The sequence below is a fragment of the Rattus norvegicus genome, chromosome 5, assembly GCF_036323735.1.
Source record: "Rattus norvegicus strain BN/NHsdMcwi chromosome 5, GRCr8, whole genome shotgun sequence".
In the NCBI taxonomy this organism is placed as follows: domain Eukaryota; kingdom Metazoa; phylum Chordata; class Mammalia; order Rodentia; family Muridae; genus Rattus; species Rattus norvegicus.
The window spans coordinates 84,111,644-84,133,895 of record NC_086023.1 but is presented as its reverse complement, the minus strand read 5'-3'; the positions used below and the strand labels follow the sequence as shown (position 1 = coordinate 84,133,895).

At 40.4% G+C, this 22,252-nt stretch overlaps 1 protein-coding gene across 5 annotated transcripts in view; it reads left to right on the top strand.

The window, feature by feature from the left end:
- Nucleotides 1-22,252, top strand: part of Astn2 (astrotactin 2) — a 986,452-nt gene that overhangs the window by 625,544 nt on the left and 338,656 nt on the right. For all 5 annotated transcript variants that reach the window (XM_063287034.1, XM_017593112.3, XM_017593110.3 and 2 more), the window contains one exon: nucleotides 5-193. In XM_063287034.1, coding sequence (XP_063143104.1) covers nucleotides 5-193 — 189 coding nt within the window. The remainder of the gene's footprint in view (nucleotides 1-4; nucleotides 194-22,252) is intronic.

Genomic DNA, 22,252 nt, shown 5'->3' with positions numbered 1-22,252 from the left:
GCAGCTGTGTGGAGGAGTACAAGCTGGCTCCTGATGGGAAATCCTGTCTAATGCTCTCGGATGTCTGTGACGGCCCCAAGTGCCTCAAATCTGACTCCAAATTCAATGATACCCTCTTTGGAGAGATGCTACATGGTTACAACAACCGGACACAACATGTAAACCAAGGCCAAGTCTTCCAAATGACATTCAGGTATGGGACAGATGCTTGCACATTTACAGTCACTGGTATAGACTCTGGGCGGGGGAGGAAAGTATGAGCAGACTGGACCCGAAACCTGTTATGTTGCCAAATACTCTCCACAGAGAGTTAGAAGTCATCAAAGGGTTTCCTGTCAGACATCTTTTCCATTGACATAAAATGTAATTGTTATTTTTCCAGCTTTCTATTCTTCTACAGCTTTACACATATTTTAATTTCTGTTAAATCATTCTGATAGTACACCTAATGAATTTTTTGAGACGTTAATTAATCTTTCAGCCTATTGAAAGCCAAGTATCTTATAAATGCTATCCTGAAATTTCAAAAATAGAGACATTTAATGAATTAGAAAATAAAAAATCTTATCACCTAGAAACATTCTTCATTAACATTTTTTCCAATGCTTCTAAAACACCTATCTCCCTCACTATCCCTTCTCTATCCACTTCTCCCTCACTATCCACCTTCTCCCTCTCCATTTGTCTGTCTACACACACATACACGTTTCTCAAGTCTCAATACAGCTGCTTTGAAGTTGTGTTATTACCCTAGTAACATCATAAAGACATTTGCCCCTGTCAGTTATACAGTAGTATATGGCTAATTAAAAGACACATTTACTCGATTAGAAAGAACAGAACAATGACTTAATTTGGTGAGATTTTACCAAAAAAAAAAAAACCAGCATGCAGAATTGATGTGAAGGCCTTCTTCCTTGGTCAATTGAAGAAGCCAAGGTCATTCAGTAAAGATGTACTGGATGGAATTTATTTAACCTTTCATAAAGATCGCTTTGGGGGTACAGTGAGAAGACTAGATCCCTGTGTACAAGTAGATTTTTTAACAACAAAAGGCCCCATAACTGTAAACAATGATTCATGAAAAAAGGAGTAGTTCATCATTTCAAAACAGAGTCCTCACTAAAAATACAAAGACTGTAAGAACCTGGGACATATTCGACTTACCCATTATTTACCAATATTATCAAGCATTGGAGTAGGAAGTTAATGTGGTCATCTTCTACTAAAAATAGCCTATGTCAAACTCATACCCACTGCAGACAGCAGGAAGAGAGGGGAGGGAGAAACACTAGGGGGACAGAGTATTTCCAACCCTGTCCAGTCACCCGCAGCAATACCGATACCATTCCTCCAACAAGGCCACACCTACTCTAATAAGGCCATACCTACTTCAACAAGGCGATACCTCCTAATAGTGACCAAGCATTCAAATCCATGCACCTATGGAGGCCATTCCTATTCAAACCACCACATGTGCCATGCTGCTTACTAAGGGTATGATGTAAAAGTGAGACATCATGACACCATACATCTTGATACTTAGACATATATGACAAAGGGATGTTATACACTTACTAAACTTTAAACACAGAGTTTCAAGAAAAACAATTAACAGTGGAATCTATTATGGACTGAGCAATTTTAAATGTGTCTCTGTTGGGTTAGATAGCAATAATAAGGCTTAGAGTCTATAGTTGATATGAAACGTCACTTACCTAATACTTGAAAGATAAGCAGAAGTCAGCGCTGGAAATGGTATTAGTGGAAGATAAATATTCTACAACAGGAACAAAGTTGCTTGTATCAGGGACTGAGAGAGTGGTGTTGGGGAGGACATTATGGGAATAATGAAAGGAACTGAATCTGAGACTCAGCCCAAGGCTGTGCCACACCGAGTCTGTTTGTTAACAAGCATGAGGAAACTCTTAAATCACACAGGGAGGGTGCTATGCAGTGAGTAAATTGCATTTCTTAGCCTCACTGGAGGGTGTGTGGAAAGCAGGTTATATGGAAAAGTGTGGAAATAGGGGTGTCAATCAGGTATCCATTGGGGAAGCTCTATGATGAGTTTGTTGGAGGCTTCGACTAAAGATGATAGAAATTATATCAGGTAGAAATGGGATTTGAAGAGAAAATTGTGAAGTCCAGTGAACAGTTGAAAGAAAAGAGAAGAGAGAGAATTCAAGAGTGAAAAGAGGTGATTGGCAGACACAGGTTAAGTTTTACCAGCCTGATCTTCCAACTCTCCGCTCTTTTTATTGCTCAGCTGCTCAAGCCAAACTCAATGCAACTTCATTGGAAAGTCTGTGAAAGAAATTGAAGAAATTTCTAGATGAACTATTGCTTAAAACTGAGATTGTACAAAACTAGCTTTCTATAATTTTAAGTTTACGAAAGTGTCATGTCATGATGGATAGAATACTGCTACTTGTAAAAGGAGGGGGCAAATAAATTACCCCTTCTCTTTGAGTAAGAAGTTTATAAGCAAGAAAGATGACATGCACAATTGACTAATACAAGCAAAATTTAATTCACAAGGCAGCATTCTAAGGAAGGCTCATGTTTTCCAAAGAACAGTCACATAAAGCATTTGAGAGGAATTAGAAGAAGGAAGAAAGGGCATGTTCGAGCACAAGGCATGAGAACAGAGTTCAAAGGGGTAGCAGAGAATAGCGTGTCTATGGAGAAAGCTACAGAGGAATTTTCCCATCCAAGAAAGTATCTACAAAGTCCCAGATATATACATACACAGGAAAAATGTTATGGAATGGACCCCAGGTATACTTGTCTGCATGGCTCAGTCGAATGACAAGCGTAACTTTTCTTCCTCATTTGTTAGTGGGGCATTTTATCAGATTCTATTTATGGCCATAAGCACCTTGCATGTTTGATACTGGTTGATTTCTTATGGAAAGTACTGAGTGTCTGGCCCACGATAAATGAGCAAATGTACTAATTTATATTCTACTGTATAAGAGGACCACCATAACTCAAAGAGAACACCCGAATAGATACAAAGCTGCTAAATCCTGAAGGGAGAAGAGGCAGGGCTTCTGTGTCTGCCCTAATCCAAAGGCCATCAAGTTTCTCACTGTAAAAGGCAGTTTTCTTTCCTTTCCTCCTCCTCCTCCTCTCCCTCCTCCTCCTCCTCCTTCATCTTCTTCCAAACACACTCTGGTCCAGCCTAGAGAGTAGCCAGCAGGCACTTCTACCAGCCATCTTGCCATATGCTTCCGTTCCTGACAACTGCCTGGCCTGAGGTATCCAATCTGTGCTGTCTGTATCATGTCCATGTGTCAGTACAGCTTTGCTTTGCTCTCCCCATCCCACTGTTCCTCTCTCTATGACGTGTCACCTGCCAATGAAAAGTTTGTAAAGTTTCAAAGGTTTCCACGCTTGAAATAAATCTCTAAATGAACAACCGGGATTGCTTTACAAAATGCTTTAAAGTTAGTTCTGAGTAAGATGAGCACATAAAGGCAGACTAATTGAAGCCTAACCTTTCATTTATTTATTTATTTATTGCACATAAAGAGATGTGTGCATGCTATTGCTTATCATGAGTTGAAACTTTTCTGGGAGTGAAATTTAGATTCCTAGCTCTCATGCCACAGCCCACTTTACTTCAAGTTCTAAAAGAAAAACAAATAAACAAAAGCCACAGTATGATACTTCCTCATATCCTGCATTATCATGTGATGGGCACAGCCATGCACTCCAACACCACACTCTCAGTGCACAGTCAGAAGCTAAGGGTCAAGGGAGAATGCCAGATTCACTTTTAAAGATATTTGAGGAAAAGGTCAGTAATAGGTGGCTGTGTCTTTAAAGCTGCTATATGTAGAAAGTCTCTGAACGATAACGTATACAAGCAGAGGCAGGGAAACCTGTGGAGAAAAGTGGTCAGACAAAATAGGGTCTTGGAAAGAGAAACAAAACTGGTGATAATACCAAGCCCAGAGTCATTAAAGAAAGGTGACAACTCTGCACAGGGCTGAAGAAGTGAGGAAGTAGGTAAAAATAGTGAGGGAGTGGCGATAGTTTAAAGGCTCAAAAGGTTGAAAAAAAAAGAAGGAAGAAGGAAATGACAGAGAAAGAAGGACATTGTAGTCATGTAGAAGTTGAAACATGGTTTCTTCCAAGAGTGTGTGGGAGGCTTGCTTGAAGAGACAGCATCTTCTGGGAGAGATTAAGAATCAAATCCAAATGGACAGGAATGGGCATAAAAGCTTTCGGTTAAAATGTCAAGTGCTGTGAAAAATGTGAGGAGCTGATGATCTCACATCAGAATTGCCCTTAAGCCCAGCTAGTGGTCAGGCTTTCTTTCTAATCCCTTTTGGTGCCCTATTGGTTTTAATGACCAGGCAGAGACACTATCGGATTCCTCCTTCCTTAGCTCTTGATCAGTGCGGGAATCAGCAGACCTGCGGGAGCAAGATAAACTCATAAGGCCGATGGCATTTGATGGCTTTTTATTTGTTTGTTGTTTTTACTCCACACCTCTTCTAGCCATCCTATTTCATTCCAATAAGGGAGAAAGGTCAAGTTGGGTCATAGCTTGTGGAGATTTAGATAAACATCAGTCAGGAGCTATTATTGAGCCCCGAGTCTCAGAAATGGCAGAGGAGACGTCGCTTAAGAACAGGGCTGAGCAAATTACAATGGTAGATGGTGCAAAAGCCTCATCATCAAAAATAAGGCTGTGCTGATGATGAAAGACACTGAGTCCCAGGACGTCAACAATTACCTGTAAAAGAGCATGAGTGCTTGAGAAATTTACTAGAAAGGCAGCTAGTTTCCAAGCTGGTCTCCTTATCATGTGTGCATATCTTATAGTAAAGGGAAAGTACAGGGGTGAGAGGTGGGATTTCCGAATTCTCCACCCCACCACCCACCTTAGTGAGACAGAAGGGCTCTCTTTAGGAATTTGAGGAAAGCTGGTCCTCATTAGTGAGGCTAATTTGCTCCCCATATGCAGAGACTGAGTCAGACCTGATGAAGAGGCCTCCAAATTTGCTCTAAACTGACTTTGTTTTTTCAAATCGCTCTTTCCTGTGAGATAGTTAATTATGTATTCTATTTCTGGATCTTTATTTTTCTTTACCCTCTTTCCTCTTTTTTTTCTCTTTAAGCATGTGTGTAGCTTTTATGTCTTGTGCTATGCAGCAAAATATATGGTTTTCTTCTTTCCAGTACCTATTAGGAAGTAGCCATCATTTCATATTCACACAAAGACATAAACATATGTCAAAATCCACTAATTTGTGCTGTGTAGACAATTTAAAAATCCTGGTAATGGGTATGAAAGCATTCCTGTGTTGATTATATTACATTTCTCTTAGAATGGCAGGGACCCTAGTCATTCTGGTATTTAGGAATCTGGTCTGACAGAACAATCATTATTATGTACTTCTGTGAACCATGTTATAGGAATAGCAGACATGGGGGCATCCAGCATCGAGAAATAGTATTCAGTTCATATAAAATCCTCTAATAGAGGTGACATTTACCTACAATTCCTCTTTAGTTATGGATTGCCAGCCTTCCTGTAATACTTGGGCTACAAAATGGGTACAACTGTCATTCAATTATCACAGCAAAAGTATTCCTATTAGCGATATGTCTAGTTATGGAAGGGAACTTGATTCTCACAACTTCTTCCAATAGTAAAGGAATTTGGTTTCAGAGGGAAAAAAAGTGGACTTTCTTTCTTTATATATTTTTTCTGTTTTAAAAGCCATATACAACATATATGTGTATGGTGTATATGTATATGTCATATACATATTTATATGTATACAAATATACATATGTATACAAATGTATATTTACAAATATTGAATATATATGATTCAGTTAGTTTGGAGATAAGTTTGCTGGGGCTAAGGTCATCCTGTCAACTATCACCTACTCAACACACATATTTAAGGAATACACACATACATATTAATGAACACATAGTTTAGTGAGTGAACACACATTAATGAATGCAAACACATTAGTGAATTTTTCCCTCCCCTCCAGTCTCCCTCACACTAGTAAATCTTTAAGTGACATTGTCAGGGCAGAAACAAAAGCTCTGCCATTTATATTGTGTGTAGCTGTGGGAAGTGGACCTCTGAGCCTGCCATCTGGTTAGTTAGAAAGAATAGAAGTTCAGCACTTCTGCCTGGTGTACTGAAGACAGCCTTGCTTGGGAAAAATAAATCTCTCAAATGTGTTATGCCTTCAGTGACCCTTTTGTTTTTGTGTGAACGTACTGAAATGAAATACATGTCATTATGAATGTGGGACTCAGATGATATACATATATCCCCTCCAACATGCATGATATTGAAAATATTAGATGATGAGTCTAGCAAAGGCATAGGGCACCAAGAAGGGAGGTCCATGAAACAGTGAGGCTGACTAGGCTGCACCGCAGTCTTGCTCACATCCTAAGTCCTTTTCACTATTAATGATGTATCACAGCCTCAGATCCACTTGCTCATAATTGGTAATGTAAAAACATGCTTTTCTGTTACTTTCCATGTCTGTCTGTGAGCAGTGTAGGTAGATATTTCTCCCAAGACATGTAGAACGAGTAACGTGACCATTATGCTTGTTTCCTTTTTCTACATTTTTGGTCCTTGGGTCTCGGGGCCCTCTGAAGGCTGAGCAAGTCCTACAGCACTGAGCTGCTCACCTCAGGTCTCTCTCACACTTCCTGACTTGAGTAGACAAGCTGAGGGAGGCCATACTATCAAAAGCTACACAGCCTATACACGGAGCCAGGACTTTGAACCACACACTTAACCAGTCTATAGTCTTCAGATGTGTATACGTGCATACATAGTCTCAAACCATATGCATCTCTGAGATCAATAATAATAACATACTCTATCGATATTATACCTGAAAACAATTTCTAGCAGTAGAGATTTTTCCATTTATCCCCTTAGAATTCCGAACACACAAATTATAGCAATGCTTCTGAAACTCTTATTTGCATATTAGTCACCAAAGGACATGTCCAAAAATTCAAGCTCTCCTTGAGTGGGTTATAAATGGGGCCTGAAAACCAAAATATCTAATGAGCTCCTGAATCTGTGACTCCACTTTGTATAGCAAGATGTTGGACCACACTTTCCTTCTGAGTGGAGAGCATAACTGCCTAGATGGTACTTGAAAATGGATTCTCGCCCTTCCATTTGCCTGTTGGCAGTTGGGCAGCACATTTCAAGACCCATGACACCAGAAAACAATGGAGTACAGTAGAAGCTTCCTTTCCATAACCCTCTCCTCAATGACCAAGTACAGACACCGTGTTTCAGTTTTCAGCCACAGACCAGATAGTGCTCTCCTTTTACCTGGTAGCCCCCTGAGCATAATACAATACATTTTGTCTGGTATCCATCTACCTTGCTCACTGATGGGTCCAGAGATACACAGAGATCAGCTCTGATGAGGGAGGCACTTACATGAAGGAATCTCCTGCCTCTGTGTAGAAGAGGCATGGATGAGGCTTAGATTTTCACCTCCTTTACATACTCCTGCTGTAATTTCAGCCATTATTGGATGAAACAGAAAACAACTGAACAGTGAAGAGTTGGGTTGGACCCTGCTTCAGGGCAGAGACAGAATTCGAATTCTGGAAGAGTAGAGAGAAACCTGTCTAGAATCAGCTCTGGCTAAAGTAAAAACTTTGTCTTTTTAACTACTGAGACAAGATTTCATACTGCAAACACTACTGTTAATTTAATTGGGGAAAATATAAAATTAAAAGCTGGTACAGATACCTCTTGGTGTGTGTGTGTGTGTGTGTGTGTGTGTGTGTGTGTGTGTGTGTGTATGGGTGTTTGTGTGTGTGTGTGTATGGGTGTTTGTGCTTGTGTGTGTGTATGGGTGTTTGTGCTTGTGTGTGTGTGTATGGGTGTTTGTGCTTGTGTGTGTGTGTATGGGTGTTTGTGTTTGTGTGTGTGTGTATGGGTGTTTGTGTTTGTGTGTGTGTATGGGTGTTTGTGTTTGTGTGTTTGTGTGTGTGTATGGGTGTTTGTGTTTGTGTGTGTGTATGGGTGTTTGTGTTTGTGTGTGTATGTGTAGGAGGAAGAAGAGGAGAAGAGGCAGGGAATTGCAAACAAAGAAAAAGCCCCTCTAATCTTCCCCCATACATAGTGAGAGAAGAAAGAGATCTAATTTGATTTAATTTCAAGTTTTCTTCTTCTTTTTTTTTTTATTAACTTGAGTATTTCTTATATACATTTCGAGTGTTATTCCCTTTCCCGGTATCCGGGCAAACATCCCCCTCCCCCCTCCCCTTCCTTATGGGTGTTCCCCTCCCAACCCTCCCCCCATTGCCGCCCTCCCCCCATAGCCTAGTTCACTGGGGGTTCAGTCTTAGCAGGACCCAGGGTTTCCCCTTCCACTGGTGCTCTTACTAGGATATTCATTGCTACCTATGGGGTCAGAGTCCAGGGTCAGTCCATGTATAGTCTTTAGGTAGTGGCTTAGTCCCTGGAAGCTCTGGTTGCTTGGCATTGTTGTACTTTTGGGGTCTCGAGCCCCTTCAAGCTGTTCCAGTTCTTTCTCTGATTCCTTCAACAGGGGACCTATTCTCAGTTCAGTGGTTTGCTGCTGGCATTCGCCTCTGTATTTGCTGTATTCTGGCTGTGTCTCTCAGGAGCGATCTACATCCGGCTCCTGTCGGTCTGCACTTCTTTGCTTCATCCATCTTGTCTAATTGGGTGGCTGTATATGTATGGGCCACATGTGGGGCAGGCTCTGAATGGGTGTTCCTTCAGTCTCTGTTTTAATCTTTGCCTCTCCCTTCCCTGCCAAGGGTATTCTTTTTCCTCATTTAAAGAAGGAGTGAAGCATTCACATTTTGATCATCCGTCTTGAGTTTCGTTTGTTCTAGGGATCTAGGGTAATTCAAGCATTTGGGCTAATAGCCACTTATCAATGAGTGCATACCATGTATGTCTTTCTGTGATTGGGTTAGCTCACTCAGGATGATGTTTTCCAGTTCCAACCATTTGCCTACGAATTTCATAAACTCGTTGTTTTTGATAGCTGAGTAATATTCCATTGTGTAGATGTACCACATTTTCTGTATCCATTCCTCTGTTGAAGGGCATCTGGGTTCTTTCCAGCTTCTGGCTATTATAAATAAGGCTGCTATGAACATAGTGGAGCACGTGTCTCTTTTATATGTTGAGGCATCTTTTGGGTATATGCCCAAGAGAGGTATGGCTGGATCCTCAGGCGTTCAATGTCCAATTTTCTGAGGAACCTCCAGACTGATTTCCAGAATGGTTTTACCAGTCTGCAATCCCACCAACAATGGAGGAGTGTTCCTCTTTCTCCACATCCTCGCCAGCATCTGCTGTCACCTGAGTTTTTGATCTTAGCCATTCTCACTGGTGTGAGGTGAAATCTCAGGGTTGTTTTGATTTGCATTTCCCTTATGACTAAAGATGTTGAACATTTCTTTAGGTGTTTCTCAGCCATTCGGCATTCCTCAGCTGTGAATTCTTTGTTTAGCTCTGAACCCCATTTTTTAATAGGGTTATTTGTTTCCCTGCGGTCTAACTTCTTGAGTTCTTTGTATATTTTGGATATAAGGCCTCTATCTGTTGTAGGATTGGTAAAGATCTTTTCCCAATCTGTTGGTTGCCGTTTTGTCCTAACCACAGTGTCCTTTGCCTTACAGAAGCTTTGCAGTTTTATGAGATCCCATTTGTCGATTCTTGATCTTAGAGCATAAGCCATTGGTGTTTTGTTCAGGAAATTTTTTCCAGTGCCTATGTGTTCCAGATGCTTCCCTAGTTTTTCTTCTATTAGTTTGAGTGTGTCTGGTTTGATGTGGAGGTCCTTGATCCACTTGGACTTAAGCTTTGTACAGGGTGATAAACATGGATCGATCTGCATTCTTCTACATGTTGCCCTCCAGTTGAACCAGCACCATTTGCTGAAAATGCTATCTTTTTTCCATTGGATGGTTTTGGCTCCTTTGTCAAAAATCAAGTGACCATAGGTGTGTGGGTTCATTTCTGGGTCTTCAATTCTATTCCATTGGTCTATCTGTCTGTCTCTGTACCAATACCATGCAGTTTTTATCACTATTGCTCTGTAATACTGCTTGAGTTCAGGGATAGTGATTCCCCCTGAAGTCCTTTTATTGTTGAGGATAGCTTTAGCTATCCTGGGTTTTTTGTTATTCCAGATGAATTTGCAAATTGTTCTAACTCTTTGAAGAATTGGATTGGTATTTTGATGGGGATTGCATTGAATCTGTAGATTGTTTTTGGTAAAATGGCCATTTTTACTATATTAATCCTGCCAATCCATGAGCATGGGAGATCTTTCCATCTTCTGAGGTCTTCTTCAATTTCTTTCCCCAGTGTCTTGAAGTTCTTATTGTACAGATCTTTTACTTGCTTGGTTAAAGTCACACCGAGGTACTTTATATTATTTGGGTCTATTATGAAGCGTGTCGTTTCCCTAATTTCTTTCTCGGCTTGTTTCTCTTTTGTATAGAGGAAGGCAACTGATTTATTTGAGTTAATTTTATACCCAGCCACTTTGCTGAAGTTGTTTATCAGCTTTAGTAGTTCTCTGGTGGAACTTTTGGGATCACTTATATATACTATCATGTCATCTGCAAATAGAGATATTTTGACCTCTTCTTTTCCGATCTGTATCCCCTTGATCTCCTTTTGTTGTCTGATTGCTCTGGCTAGAACTTCAAGAACTATATTGAATAAGTAGGGAGAGAGTGGGCAGCCTTGTCTAGTCCCTGATTTTAGTGGGATTGCTTCAAGTTTCTCTCTATTTAGTTTAATGTTAGCAACTGGTTTGCTGTATATGGCTTTTACTATGTTTAGGTATGGGCCTTGAATTCCTATTCTTTCCAGGACTTTTATCATGAAGGGGTGTTGAATTTTGTCAAATGCTTTCTCAGCATCTAATGAAATGATCATGTGGTTCTGTTCTTTCAGTTTGTTTATATAATGGATCACGTTGATGGTTTTCCATATATTAAACCATCCCTGCATGCCTGGGATGAAGCCTACTTGATCATGGTGGATGATTGTTTTGATGTGCTCTTGGATTTGGTTTGCCAGAATTTTATTGAGTATTTTTGTGTCGATATTCATAAGGGAAATTGGTCTGAAGTTCTCTTTCTTTGTTGTGTCTTTGTGTGGTTTAGGTATAAGAGTAATTGTGGCTTCATAGAAGGAATTCGGTAGGGCTCCATCTGTTTCAATTTTGTGGAATAGTTTGGATAATATTGGTATGAGGTCTTCTATGAAGGTTTGATAGAATTCTGCACTAAACCCGTCTGGACCTGGGCTCTTTTTGGTTGGGAGACCTTTAATGACTGCTTCTATTTCCTTAGGAGTTATGGGGTTGTTTAACTGGTTTATCTGTTCTTGATTTAACTTCGATACCTGGTATCTGTCTAGGAAATTGTCCATTTCCTGAAGATTTTCAAATTTTGTTGAATATAGGTTTTTATAGTAAGATCTGATGATTTTTTGAATTTCCTCTGAATCTGTAGTTATGTCTCCCTTTTCATTTCTGATTTTGTTAATTTGGACACACTCTCTGTGTCCTCTCGTTAGTCTGGCTAAGGGTTTATCTATCTTGTTGATTTTCTCAAAGAACCAACTTTTGGTTCTGTTGATTCTTTCTATGGTCCTTTTTGTTTCTACTTGGTTGATTTCAGCTCTGAGTTTGGTTATTTCCTGCCTTCTACTCCTCCTGGGTGTATTTGCTTCTTTTTGTTCTAGATCTTTTAGGTGTGCTGTCAAGCTGCTGACATATGCTCTTTCCTGTTTCTTTCTGCAGGCACTCAGCGCTATGAGTTTTCCTCTTAGCACAGCTTTCATTGTGTCCCATAAGTTTGGGTATGTTGTATCTTCATTTTCATTAAATTCTAAAAAGTTTTTAATTTCTTTCTTTATTTCTTCCTTGACCAGGTTATCATTGAGTAGAGCATTGTTCAATTTCCACATATATGTGGGCATTCTTCCCTTATTGTTATTGAAGACCAGTTTTAGGCTGTGGTGGTCCGATAGCACGCATGGGATTATTTCTATCTTTCTGTACCTGTTGAGGCCCATTTTTTGACCAATTATATGGTCAATTTTGGAGAAAGTACCATGAGGAGCTGAGAAGAAGGTATATCCTTTTGCTTTAGGGTGGAATGTTCTATAAATATCCGTTAAGTCCATTTGGCTCATGACTTCTCTTAGTCTGTCGACATCACTGTTTAATTTCTGTTTCCATGATCTGTCCATTGATGAGAGTGGTGTGTTGAAATCTCCCACTATTATTGTGTGAGGTGCAATGTGTGTTTTGAGCTTTAGTAAGGTTTCTTTTACGTATGTAGGTGCCCTTGTATTTGGGGCATAGATATTTAGGATTGAGACTTCATCTTGGTGGATTTTTCCTTTGATGAAGATGAAGTGTCCTTCCTTATCTTTTTTGATGACTTTTAGTTGGAAATTGATTTTATTTGATATTAGAATGGCTACTCCAGCATGCTTCTTCTGACCATTTGCTTGGAAAGTTGTTTTCCAGCCTTTCACTCTGAGGTAGTGTCTGTCTTTGTCTCTGAGGTGTGTTTCCTGTAGGCAGCAGAATGCAGGGTCCTCGTTGCGTATCCAGTTTGTTAATCTATGTCTTTTTATTGGGGAGTTGAGGCCATTGATATTGAGAGATATTAAGGAATAGTGATTATTGCTTCCCTTTATATTCATATTTGGATGTGAGGTTATGTTTGTGTGCTTTCATTCTCTTTGTTTTGTTGCCAAGACGATTAGTTTCTTGCTTCTTCTAGGGTATAGCTTGCCTCCTTATGTTGCGCTTTACCATTTATTATCCTTTGTAGTGCTGGATTCGTAGAAAGATATTGTGTAAATTTGGTTTTGTCATGGAATATCTTGGTTTCTCCATCAATGTTAATTGAGAGTTTTGCTGGATACAGTAACCTGGGCTGGCATTTGTGTTCTCTTAGGGTCTGTATGACATCAGTCCAGGATCTTCTGGCCTTCATTGTTTCTGGCGAGAAGTCTGGTGTGATTCTGATAGGTCTCCCTTTATATGTTACTTGACCTTTTTCCCTTACTGCTTTTAATATTCTTTCTTTATTTTGTGCGTTTGGTGTTTTGACAATTATGTGACGGGAGGTGTTTCTTTTCTGGTCCAATCTATTTGGAGTTCTGTAAGCTTCTTGTATGTCTATGGGTATCTCTTTTTTTAGGTTAGGGAAGTTTTCTTCTATGATTTTGTTGAAGATATTTACTGGTCCTTTGAGCTGGGATTCTTCACTCTCTTCTATACCTATTATCCTTAGGTTTGATCTTCTCATTGAGTCCTGGATTTCCTGTATGTTTTGGACCAGTAGCTTTTTCCGCTTTACATTATCTTTGACAGTTGAGTCAATGATTTCTATGGAATCTTCTGCTCCTGAGATTCTCTCTTCCATCTCTTGTATTCTGTTGGTGAAGCTTGTATCTACAGCTCCTTGTCTCTTCTTTTGGTTTTCTATATCCAGGGTTGTTTCCATGTGTTCTTTCTTGATTGCTTCTATTTCCATTTTTAATTCCTTCAACTGTTTGATTGTGTTTTCCTGGAATTCTTTCAGGGATTTTTGTGTCTCCTCTCTATGGGCTTCTACTTGTTTATTTATGTTTTCCTGGAATTCTTTCAGGGATTTTTGTGTCTCCTCTCTATGGGCTTCTACTTGTTTATTTATGTTTTCCTGGAATTCTTTCAGGGATTTTTGCGATTCTTTCAGGCATTTTTGCGATTCCTCTCTGTAGGCTTCTACTTGTTCTCTAAGGGAGTTCTTCATGTCTTTCTTGAAGTCCTCCAGCATCATGATCAAATATGATTTTGAACATAGATCTTGCTTTTCTGGTGTGTTTGGATATTCCATGTTTGTTTTGATGGGAGAATTGGGCTCCGATGGTGCCATGTAGTCTTGGTTTCTGTTGCTTGGGTTCCTGCGCTTGCCTCTCGCCATCAGATTATCTCTAGTGTTACTTTGTTCTGCTATTTCTGACAGTGGCTAGACTGTCCTATAAGCCTGTGTGTCAGGAGTGCTGTAGACCTGTTTTCCTCTCTTTCAGTCAGTTATGGGGACAGAGTGTTCTGCTTTCGGGCGTGTAGTTTTTCCTCTCTACAGGTCTTCAGCTGTTCCTGTGGGCCTGTGTCTTGAGTTCACCAGGCAGCTTTCTTGCAGCAGAAAATTTGGTCTTACCTGTGGTCCTGAGGCTCAAGTTCGCTCGTGGGGTGCTGCCCACGGGCTCTCTGCAGCGGCAGCAACCAGGAAGACCTGTGCCGCCCCTTCCGGGAGCTTCAGTGCACCAGGGTTCCAGATGGTCTTTGGCTTTTTCCTCTGGCGTCCGAGATGTGTGTGCAGGGAGCAGTCTCTTCTGGTTTCCCAGGCTTGTCTGCCTCTCTGAAGGTTTAGCTCTCCCTCCCACGGGATTTGGGTGCAGAGAACTGTTTATCCAGTCTGTTTTTTTCAGGTTCCGGCGGTGTCTCAGGCAGGGGTCCTGCCGCTCCTGGGCCCTCCCCCACGGGAGCCCAGAGGCCTTATACAGTTTCCTCTTGGGCCAGGGATGTGGGCAGGGGTGAGCAGAGTTGGTGGTCTCTTCCGCTCTGCAGCCTCAGGAGTGCCCACCTGACCAGGCGGTTGGGTCTCTCTCTCACCGGGTCTGGGAGCAGAGAGCTGCTGCGGGCCGGGATCTGAGGGTGTGGGACTTCCGGTAAACACAGAACGTGCCTGGTCCTAGAGAAATTCTGCTTCCGTGTGTCCCAAGCTCACCAGGCAGCTTTCTTGCAGCAGAAAATTTGGTCTTACCTGTGGTCCCGAGGCTCAGGTTCGCTCGTGGGGTGCTGCCCACAGGCTCTCTGCAGCGGCAGCAACCAGGAAGCTCAAGTTTTCTTCTTAATGCATGCATCTCTCACAATACCAAACATGGGCATTTTATGAGAACACCAAGCTGTACTCACTACATTGCAGTTGTTCTCCATCTAACCTAAAAACACATCTCCAGTCCGTAAAAGGTACTACAGCAACAAAACCAACAAGGTCTATTTCACATCATCATACAGTTCCCTTCCCCTCTTTTAGATTGTTTTAGATGCTCTGGCTTCAAAATCCCTGACTCTGTACTTTTTCTAGGAGGGGCATGCCTCTCTGAATCATTGAGACATCTGAAGCAGAGACAATTTTTGAAGAAGTACAATTTCATTACACTCGAATGAAGGCAGTAACTCAGTCTGGTCTAAGCACTCAGAAGTAAAAGTCCATAGGGAACCTACAGAACAGATAAGGATAGATTGTAATTAGCACAGTAATTGTAATTAGCAGAGCAATAGTAATTAGCACAGTGATTGTTTGTTCATAATGGGTGCTTCCAAAGTGACTCCAGGCAGTTTGTTCTCCTAAGTATCTTCTGCCTTCCCCCCTATGATCTTGTTTACATTGCTAATGCACTAATGTGCTTAGCCATCTCTTTTATAAATAAACACTTCAAAGGTATGAGCCAGCCCACCCCCTGGCCAAGCAGTATGCATCTTTAGTTAATGGTGTCCACTTCACTGAAATTTTTTATATTATTTGCTTTGAGCTATGGCAACATTGGTTCTTACTCTTAAAAGACATCATGCTTCGGTAGTAATTTGTTATTGTTTTATTAATTGTGAGATGGAATGGGATGATACAAACGTCGCTTGGGCTCAGAGATTCCAACTGCATTTTTCCATTTACTCCCACTCGTTAAATTTGTCTTGAATACCTGTTACAAAGTGGGCCACATTAAGGACTTGGAATGACAGGAGGAAGATGATAATTAAAGGTTTTGCTCTCACATAGATCACTCACTGCCCAAGCTCACTCTGCATTGTGCTATGGGTCATGATGGAAGAATGTCTGGAGACTAAAGAATCATTCTGCAACCCCAGCAGACTCCATCTGGGTTGTGAGAGAAAACAGAAGGGAAGACATCCAGATAAGAGATGTTGAGCAAGGTCTGGAAGGTGCGGGATTGTTTAGCTAGGTAGAAAAATGCTCCGGGCATGTAACAGAACAAGAGACCTACAGATAAGAACACCAAGCAAGTAAGTTAAAACGAGACATGAAACAGGGCTGGAGACATTGCTCAAAGGTACAGTGTGTGCTAAGCATGAACAAGGCCCTGGACCTATCTCCATTAAGGAGGAGAAGAATGGTGGTGGGTGTTGTAAAAATATAAAAAATAAAAAAAATATGGTTGTCTTTTACCTCGCTAGGTTCAGCACCACAGTGCCTTACGATATCTGCTGGATATCTTAATTCTCAGTCAGCAAAGTGTCTCACCCGCTCTGCTCCATCCCATATCACACTGCCAAAGGCCTCTCTCTGAGCCTGGCAGCAATCTCTCTACCTATCTAGCTCCCAAGACAGGTTTCCATGCCAGAAACTCACATCCCAACTCTGTGGTGACCCAGACCAGCCGCCCCACACTCAATTTACACATGAAAGACACACAACACAATAACCTTTGGCCCAGTTGATAAGATATAATTACCCACCTAAACATGCAAAGCCCAATATACATCCATCCCTTAAAAACATTTGTAACAACCTGTAAAGGTACATCCTGGAATCTTAATGTCACTAGCCATATTCTCCTGCCACATCTTCGCTCCCTGTCCCTCCTGTCTCTTCCCCTCTTTGTTCCAGTCTCCTCCTCTTCCTCCAAACTTCTCTTCATCCTTCCATCTCATCCAACGACAGACCTCCTTCTATCCTGTACCTGTCTCTCACCGGAATGGAGAGAAGGTTCTTGTGAAGTCACCTGAGTCCTGAGTATGTGACTGTCCTTGGGGCAGTGGAATTAGCATCAAAATACAGATAACTCCAGGACAAACCACAACATTTGGGGATGATGATCATGATGATGATTGTGATGGTCATGATCAGGATGATGGTGATGGTGGTGGCAGGAAGATGTTATTGTATGCTAGACAGAGGATAGTCAAGCAAATAAAAAGTACTGTTATGAGGGTGCTTCTACCAGTTATAAGGCTCTATGTAATCTAACACCATGTCTGAGCCTTGATTTGCTTAGCATTATATCAGAGGACATAAAAGTACTTACCTTATCGAAGAATTATAAGGAGGTTGTCAGAAAAGAAAAAGAAAATTAAAGTGCTCTCTAAAGATGTGAATATATTAGCAATATTTTCTTAACATGAATTCAAGGACCTGTGAGGTCCAGCTTACTCAGGAATGTTGTGCTGTAGTGTGCATTCTGTCAGATTTGAAATTACATGAGATGTGAATTTATTGGTATTTCTTTCTTTATACTTCTTCAAGAGAGATGAAAATGTCTATTCTAAGCACACATTAATAAGCCTACGCATACATATTTGGAAAATTAATTTTTAGGGAAATATTTCCATTTCAGGGAGACACTCTGAATAGAAATGCACTTAGTAACAATTCCAGTGAAAGATATCATCACAGTGCATTGGATGAAAATTAATGCAAAAACCTCCAAGGGCAGTGGCTGGGGTTTTATGTATGAATAATTACTATTAATGATAATCTCGTGGAACTCCTCAAAGGTGGCTTTGAGGAGTCCAAAATGAACATTCATTTTTATGTCAGATGAGATTCTCAGTGGAGTCAATGTGGGCAGTTAATTAGCAGGCACAAGGCAAAAGCCAGAGCTGTAGGCTTTGGAATTGCCCAGGGCTGGTGACTTCAGCTACTCACTTGTGGCTGAATCAGCCAGTCACTCTTCTGTTCTCACAAGAGGTCTGTGTGACTTTGGAGCTTCTCGAGCTATACTTAGATGTTTTCTAGAGTAGAAGGAAAGGAACTTGATGAAGGAATTGGTCCTTGCTGCCTTATCATAATTCAGAATAAAGTCCAACAACCAATATCCCTGTAAGTCTCTACTAATTCCATAACTACATTAGTACTTTTTGCATACTCAACCATGGGGAACTACAAGCCCAGAGGCCTCTCTGCTTCTCTGTTTGCAAAGCAGTGGGAACATAGCCAGAAAATTAAGCAAAATTGCATTAAATTTTCATTCAGCTTTGTAATACAACCCATAAATATTTGTCACATCTGAATCATGTTCTATGTTTTAGGGATTCAAGTTGAACAAAACTTAGAATCTAAAGCTGTAGTAAAAAAAATGTCCATTCCATGTCTCTTCCAAGTCTATGTCCCTTAATATTTTCCCGCATCATTACTCAATACTCAGTAGTACAGTTATAATAAGGTGACCATTCTCCCTGTTAGTAGGATGAGATAGCATTTTGTTGAACACAATTAAACATTGAAGGGCCACAATTGATGTGATATTTAGGATGTGTTTACATATAGAATAATTGCTGCCATCATTGAAAAAGTGAGACAAGTATACTTGCTAATGTCAGGTCAAAGATGAAAAGGAATCTAGATTCAATGATGTCTAATGACATATAGATGATAGATAGATAGATAGATAGATAGATAGATAGATAGATAGATAGATAGATATGATAGAGATAGATAGATATAGATACACACACACACACACACACACACACACACACACACACACAAGGAATGATAAAACCAATGTACATAACAGGTCCATCGCCACACATTTATTGTCTTACCTGTATTGAGAACACTTACAAGAGCTTTTGTAGGGCTGGGGAAATGACTCAGCTAGCAAAGAGCCCCAACGCCCATACAGAAAGCTAGGCAAAAAGAATTTCTAATGCCTGGCCCTGGAAAGCCAGAGACAAGGCGATGTAAGAAGATGCTCACCAGCCAGTCTAGTTGAAACGGTAAGTTTCAGTGAGACACCTTTCTCAAAGCAGTAAGGGGAAGAACAATAAAAGAACCTATGTCACCCTCTGTTCTCCCCATACATGTCCTCACCCAGGCTTACATGTGCACACCCCAGACACACAAAAGATCCTTCTTAAACTAATTTAAAAAAATATAAAGTTCACTTTGGTCACTATGTGTAGTAATTGATATTTTGTGCCCTGTGACCAACTCCTTACATTCCCTGCTCCTTTTACCACTGTGTTTTCCTCCATGGGTTTGATTTTAAGATCATGTGTAAGAACATGCAGTTTTCTTTCTGTGTCTCACTTATTGCACTGAATGCCAATTCTTACAGCTTCAGATAACGTTGTTTTTAAAAAAAGCCATATTTATTTAAGTAGTTGCATTAATAGATAAGTCAAAATATGAAGAACTCTCATACCTCCTGAGCCCAGTTTCCTCGGATATATTTGAATAGTATAATTATTTCTGTTAATGAACTAATATTGATTTCTTATGGCTATTCTACACTTTATTCAGATTTTCTTGGTTTTTACCAAATACCATGTTTCCATCTACTACTCAACTGTCAACATTGCCTTGGACAATATTAAGTAGACAAAGACGAATTTATTTAAAACTATGGCAAGGTCTAATGAAATTCTGTTGAGACAAAGGGTAGAAGGGTTTTTAAACACTGATGTGCAGCAAATGAGAAAGTACTGAAAGACAAGAGAAGATTGAGTGAGACATGCACAGCATATCCCAGAGAGTTATTCTCATCTTTGAAAATGTATTCTCTGTGATTAGACCATCTGTGATTGCTAATTGGCACCCATGGAAGTTAAGCTTTCACCTTCCCACTGCGCCTGGGCAATGGGGCACTTGCATTCTTGATGATCATATTTTAAAGAGATTGTTCTAACATCCTTGAGAAATACAACCTCTTAAGTTATAAAGCTAGCTGAAACATTTTTAAAGATTTACTTCTTAAAGGAGAAGACAAAAAAAATCACAGACATATCTAAAATGTACACCAAGAACAAGCTAACCCAGGGACCTCCTAATCTGGAAATAGCTAGTCTGAAATATAAAAGGAATACGGGGGCCGTCTTTTTCCATTTAACAGTGTGCTTCCTCAGCCTATTCCTCATTGTAACAATTGCATTGTATGTAGCCCTTTAATGTTTAACAAAATTATATCTGAATCTGTGCAGGTCTTCCACTCTGCTTCTCAATTTGTTTATTTGTTTATATTTTTATTAATTTTTGAGACTATCATACACTGGGTTTTGATCACATTCAGCTCTGACTTCTCTCTTATCCACTACCACATTATGTACCTGAAATACACCAGGTCTGTCTGTTGTTTCTTTTTACAACCCACTGAGTCAAATCTGTGCTGCCTATGTACTCCTAGGAGTGGAACCACCCATTGGAGTGTGGTTGATCTACACCTTAGAGAAGACTGACTCTCTCCTAAAAGACATCAACTGACAATGGTTCCTCAGCGTGGCTTTAGAGGCATGCCTTTCCACTTAATGCTGGAATGTCAACTTGCTTGCTTATGTTCAGGTCCTGTGCAAGGCAAAAAGGCAACCACCTGCTTCCCAATTCTGTTAGTTATTTGTATATCTTTCTGAAGTTTCATGTGTAAATATAAACAAATCAGAATAATTATTTCTCCCCTTTGACAACTTTTACAAAAAGAGTATCAGACACATTGGTTTCCCAGTATTTTCCATGTAATGACAGCTCTTGAAGGTCTTTCTATAGGCAATGAACTTTATTACAGTAACACACCATCTGTTTTAGTCAGGGTTTCTATTCCTACACATACATCATGACCAAGAAGCAAGTTGGGGAGGAAAGGGTTTATTCAGTTTACACTTCCACAATGCTATTCCTCACCAAAGGAATTCAGGACTGAAACTCAAGCAGGTCAGGAAGCAGGAGCTGATGCAGAGCTCATGGAGGGATGTTACTTTCTGGCTTGCTTCCCCTGGATTTCTCAGCTTGCTTTCTTACAGAACCCAAGCCTACCAGCCCAGGAATGTCACCACTCACTTTTGGCTAAGCCCTCACCTGCCCCCTTGATCACTAATTGAGAAAATGCCTTACAGCTGGATCTCATGGAGGCATTTCTTCAAGGGAGGTTCCTTTCTCTGTGAGAACTCCAGCTTGTGTCAAGTTGACATGCAAAAGCACCCGGTACACCATCCTACACAGCAGTATATGACCCCATTGGTGAGCACCATGATGCAATGAGAAAGGGCTTCCAGAAGGCAGAGGCACATAGATTGTAGAAGCAAGAGACTGAATTTCTTTGGATTCTCACTAGGATAATTTCAGCTTTCTCAGCCTTGGTTCGATGTGAAGAAAATATGGACATTGAATAGAATTGTGAGGTACCCGAGATAAAGAATCTAATCCTGGTTAGACTTTTACTGTAACAATGTTAGTAAGAATAACATAGACACACACACACACACGCACACACACACACACACACATGCAAACACACACACTGGGAGGGGCGGGGAGCAGAGAGAGAGGGAGTGGGAATGAGGGAGGGAAGGAAAGAGGGAGGTTAGCCTATACCAGATATTGCTGTAACTTCATCCAATCAAAAATGGTTTTTGAATACCTATAATATGGCACATTCACTTTGGAAACCTTGAAATGTAACAAATAAAACTCTTCAAGAACATGCACTGGCATGCCTTCATTGCCACATAAGTTTAATAGGTATTGCCTTCTCTTTCAGTAAAATTTTTCTCAGTTAGATAGTTAAAGCCAAGGGTGAATTAAAATGTGACTTAAATATGTATAAGTTTAATCAATGTATAGTTTTAAAATTATGATGCGATTAATGGACCATTGGAAAATGGCCTTTTCTTAAATGTTGAGATTTAATGTGCCCCTTATCTAATTTGTATAATCATCCTCTGTCTCCTTTTTTCTTCTCTTTTTGTCACAATGAAGTTAACTCAATCCTTTGTACTTGAAAAAATAGTTAAGTCTATGGGGAGAAAGACAATCAATAACCAAGTGAATACTCTGCCAAGTGAATAAAACCTAATAGGAAAGAAGGTTAAGTAAAGGGACTGGAGTGAACTAGGCAGGGAAATCTACTTTTATAGTTTGGACACAAACCAATTCCTTGATAGGATGACATTGGTACCACATTTTAGCAAGGGAGGCAGTGAGCCATTCACGCGTCTAGGAACTAGTTTCCAAATACAGCAAGAACAAAGATCTTTGGCATATGTCATGAGAAAAATCAAGACCAAGAAGACGGAATCAATTAGTAGTAGTTGGAATGCAGCTGGACAGATGGATCAGTGGTGAAAGCATTTCCACACCAGAAAGAGGACCTGGCATTCTGATCCCCAGAGCTTCAGAAGGCGAAGTCAGGATAGCACAGAG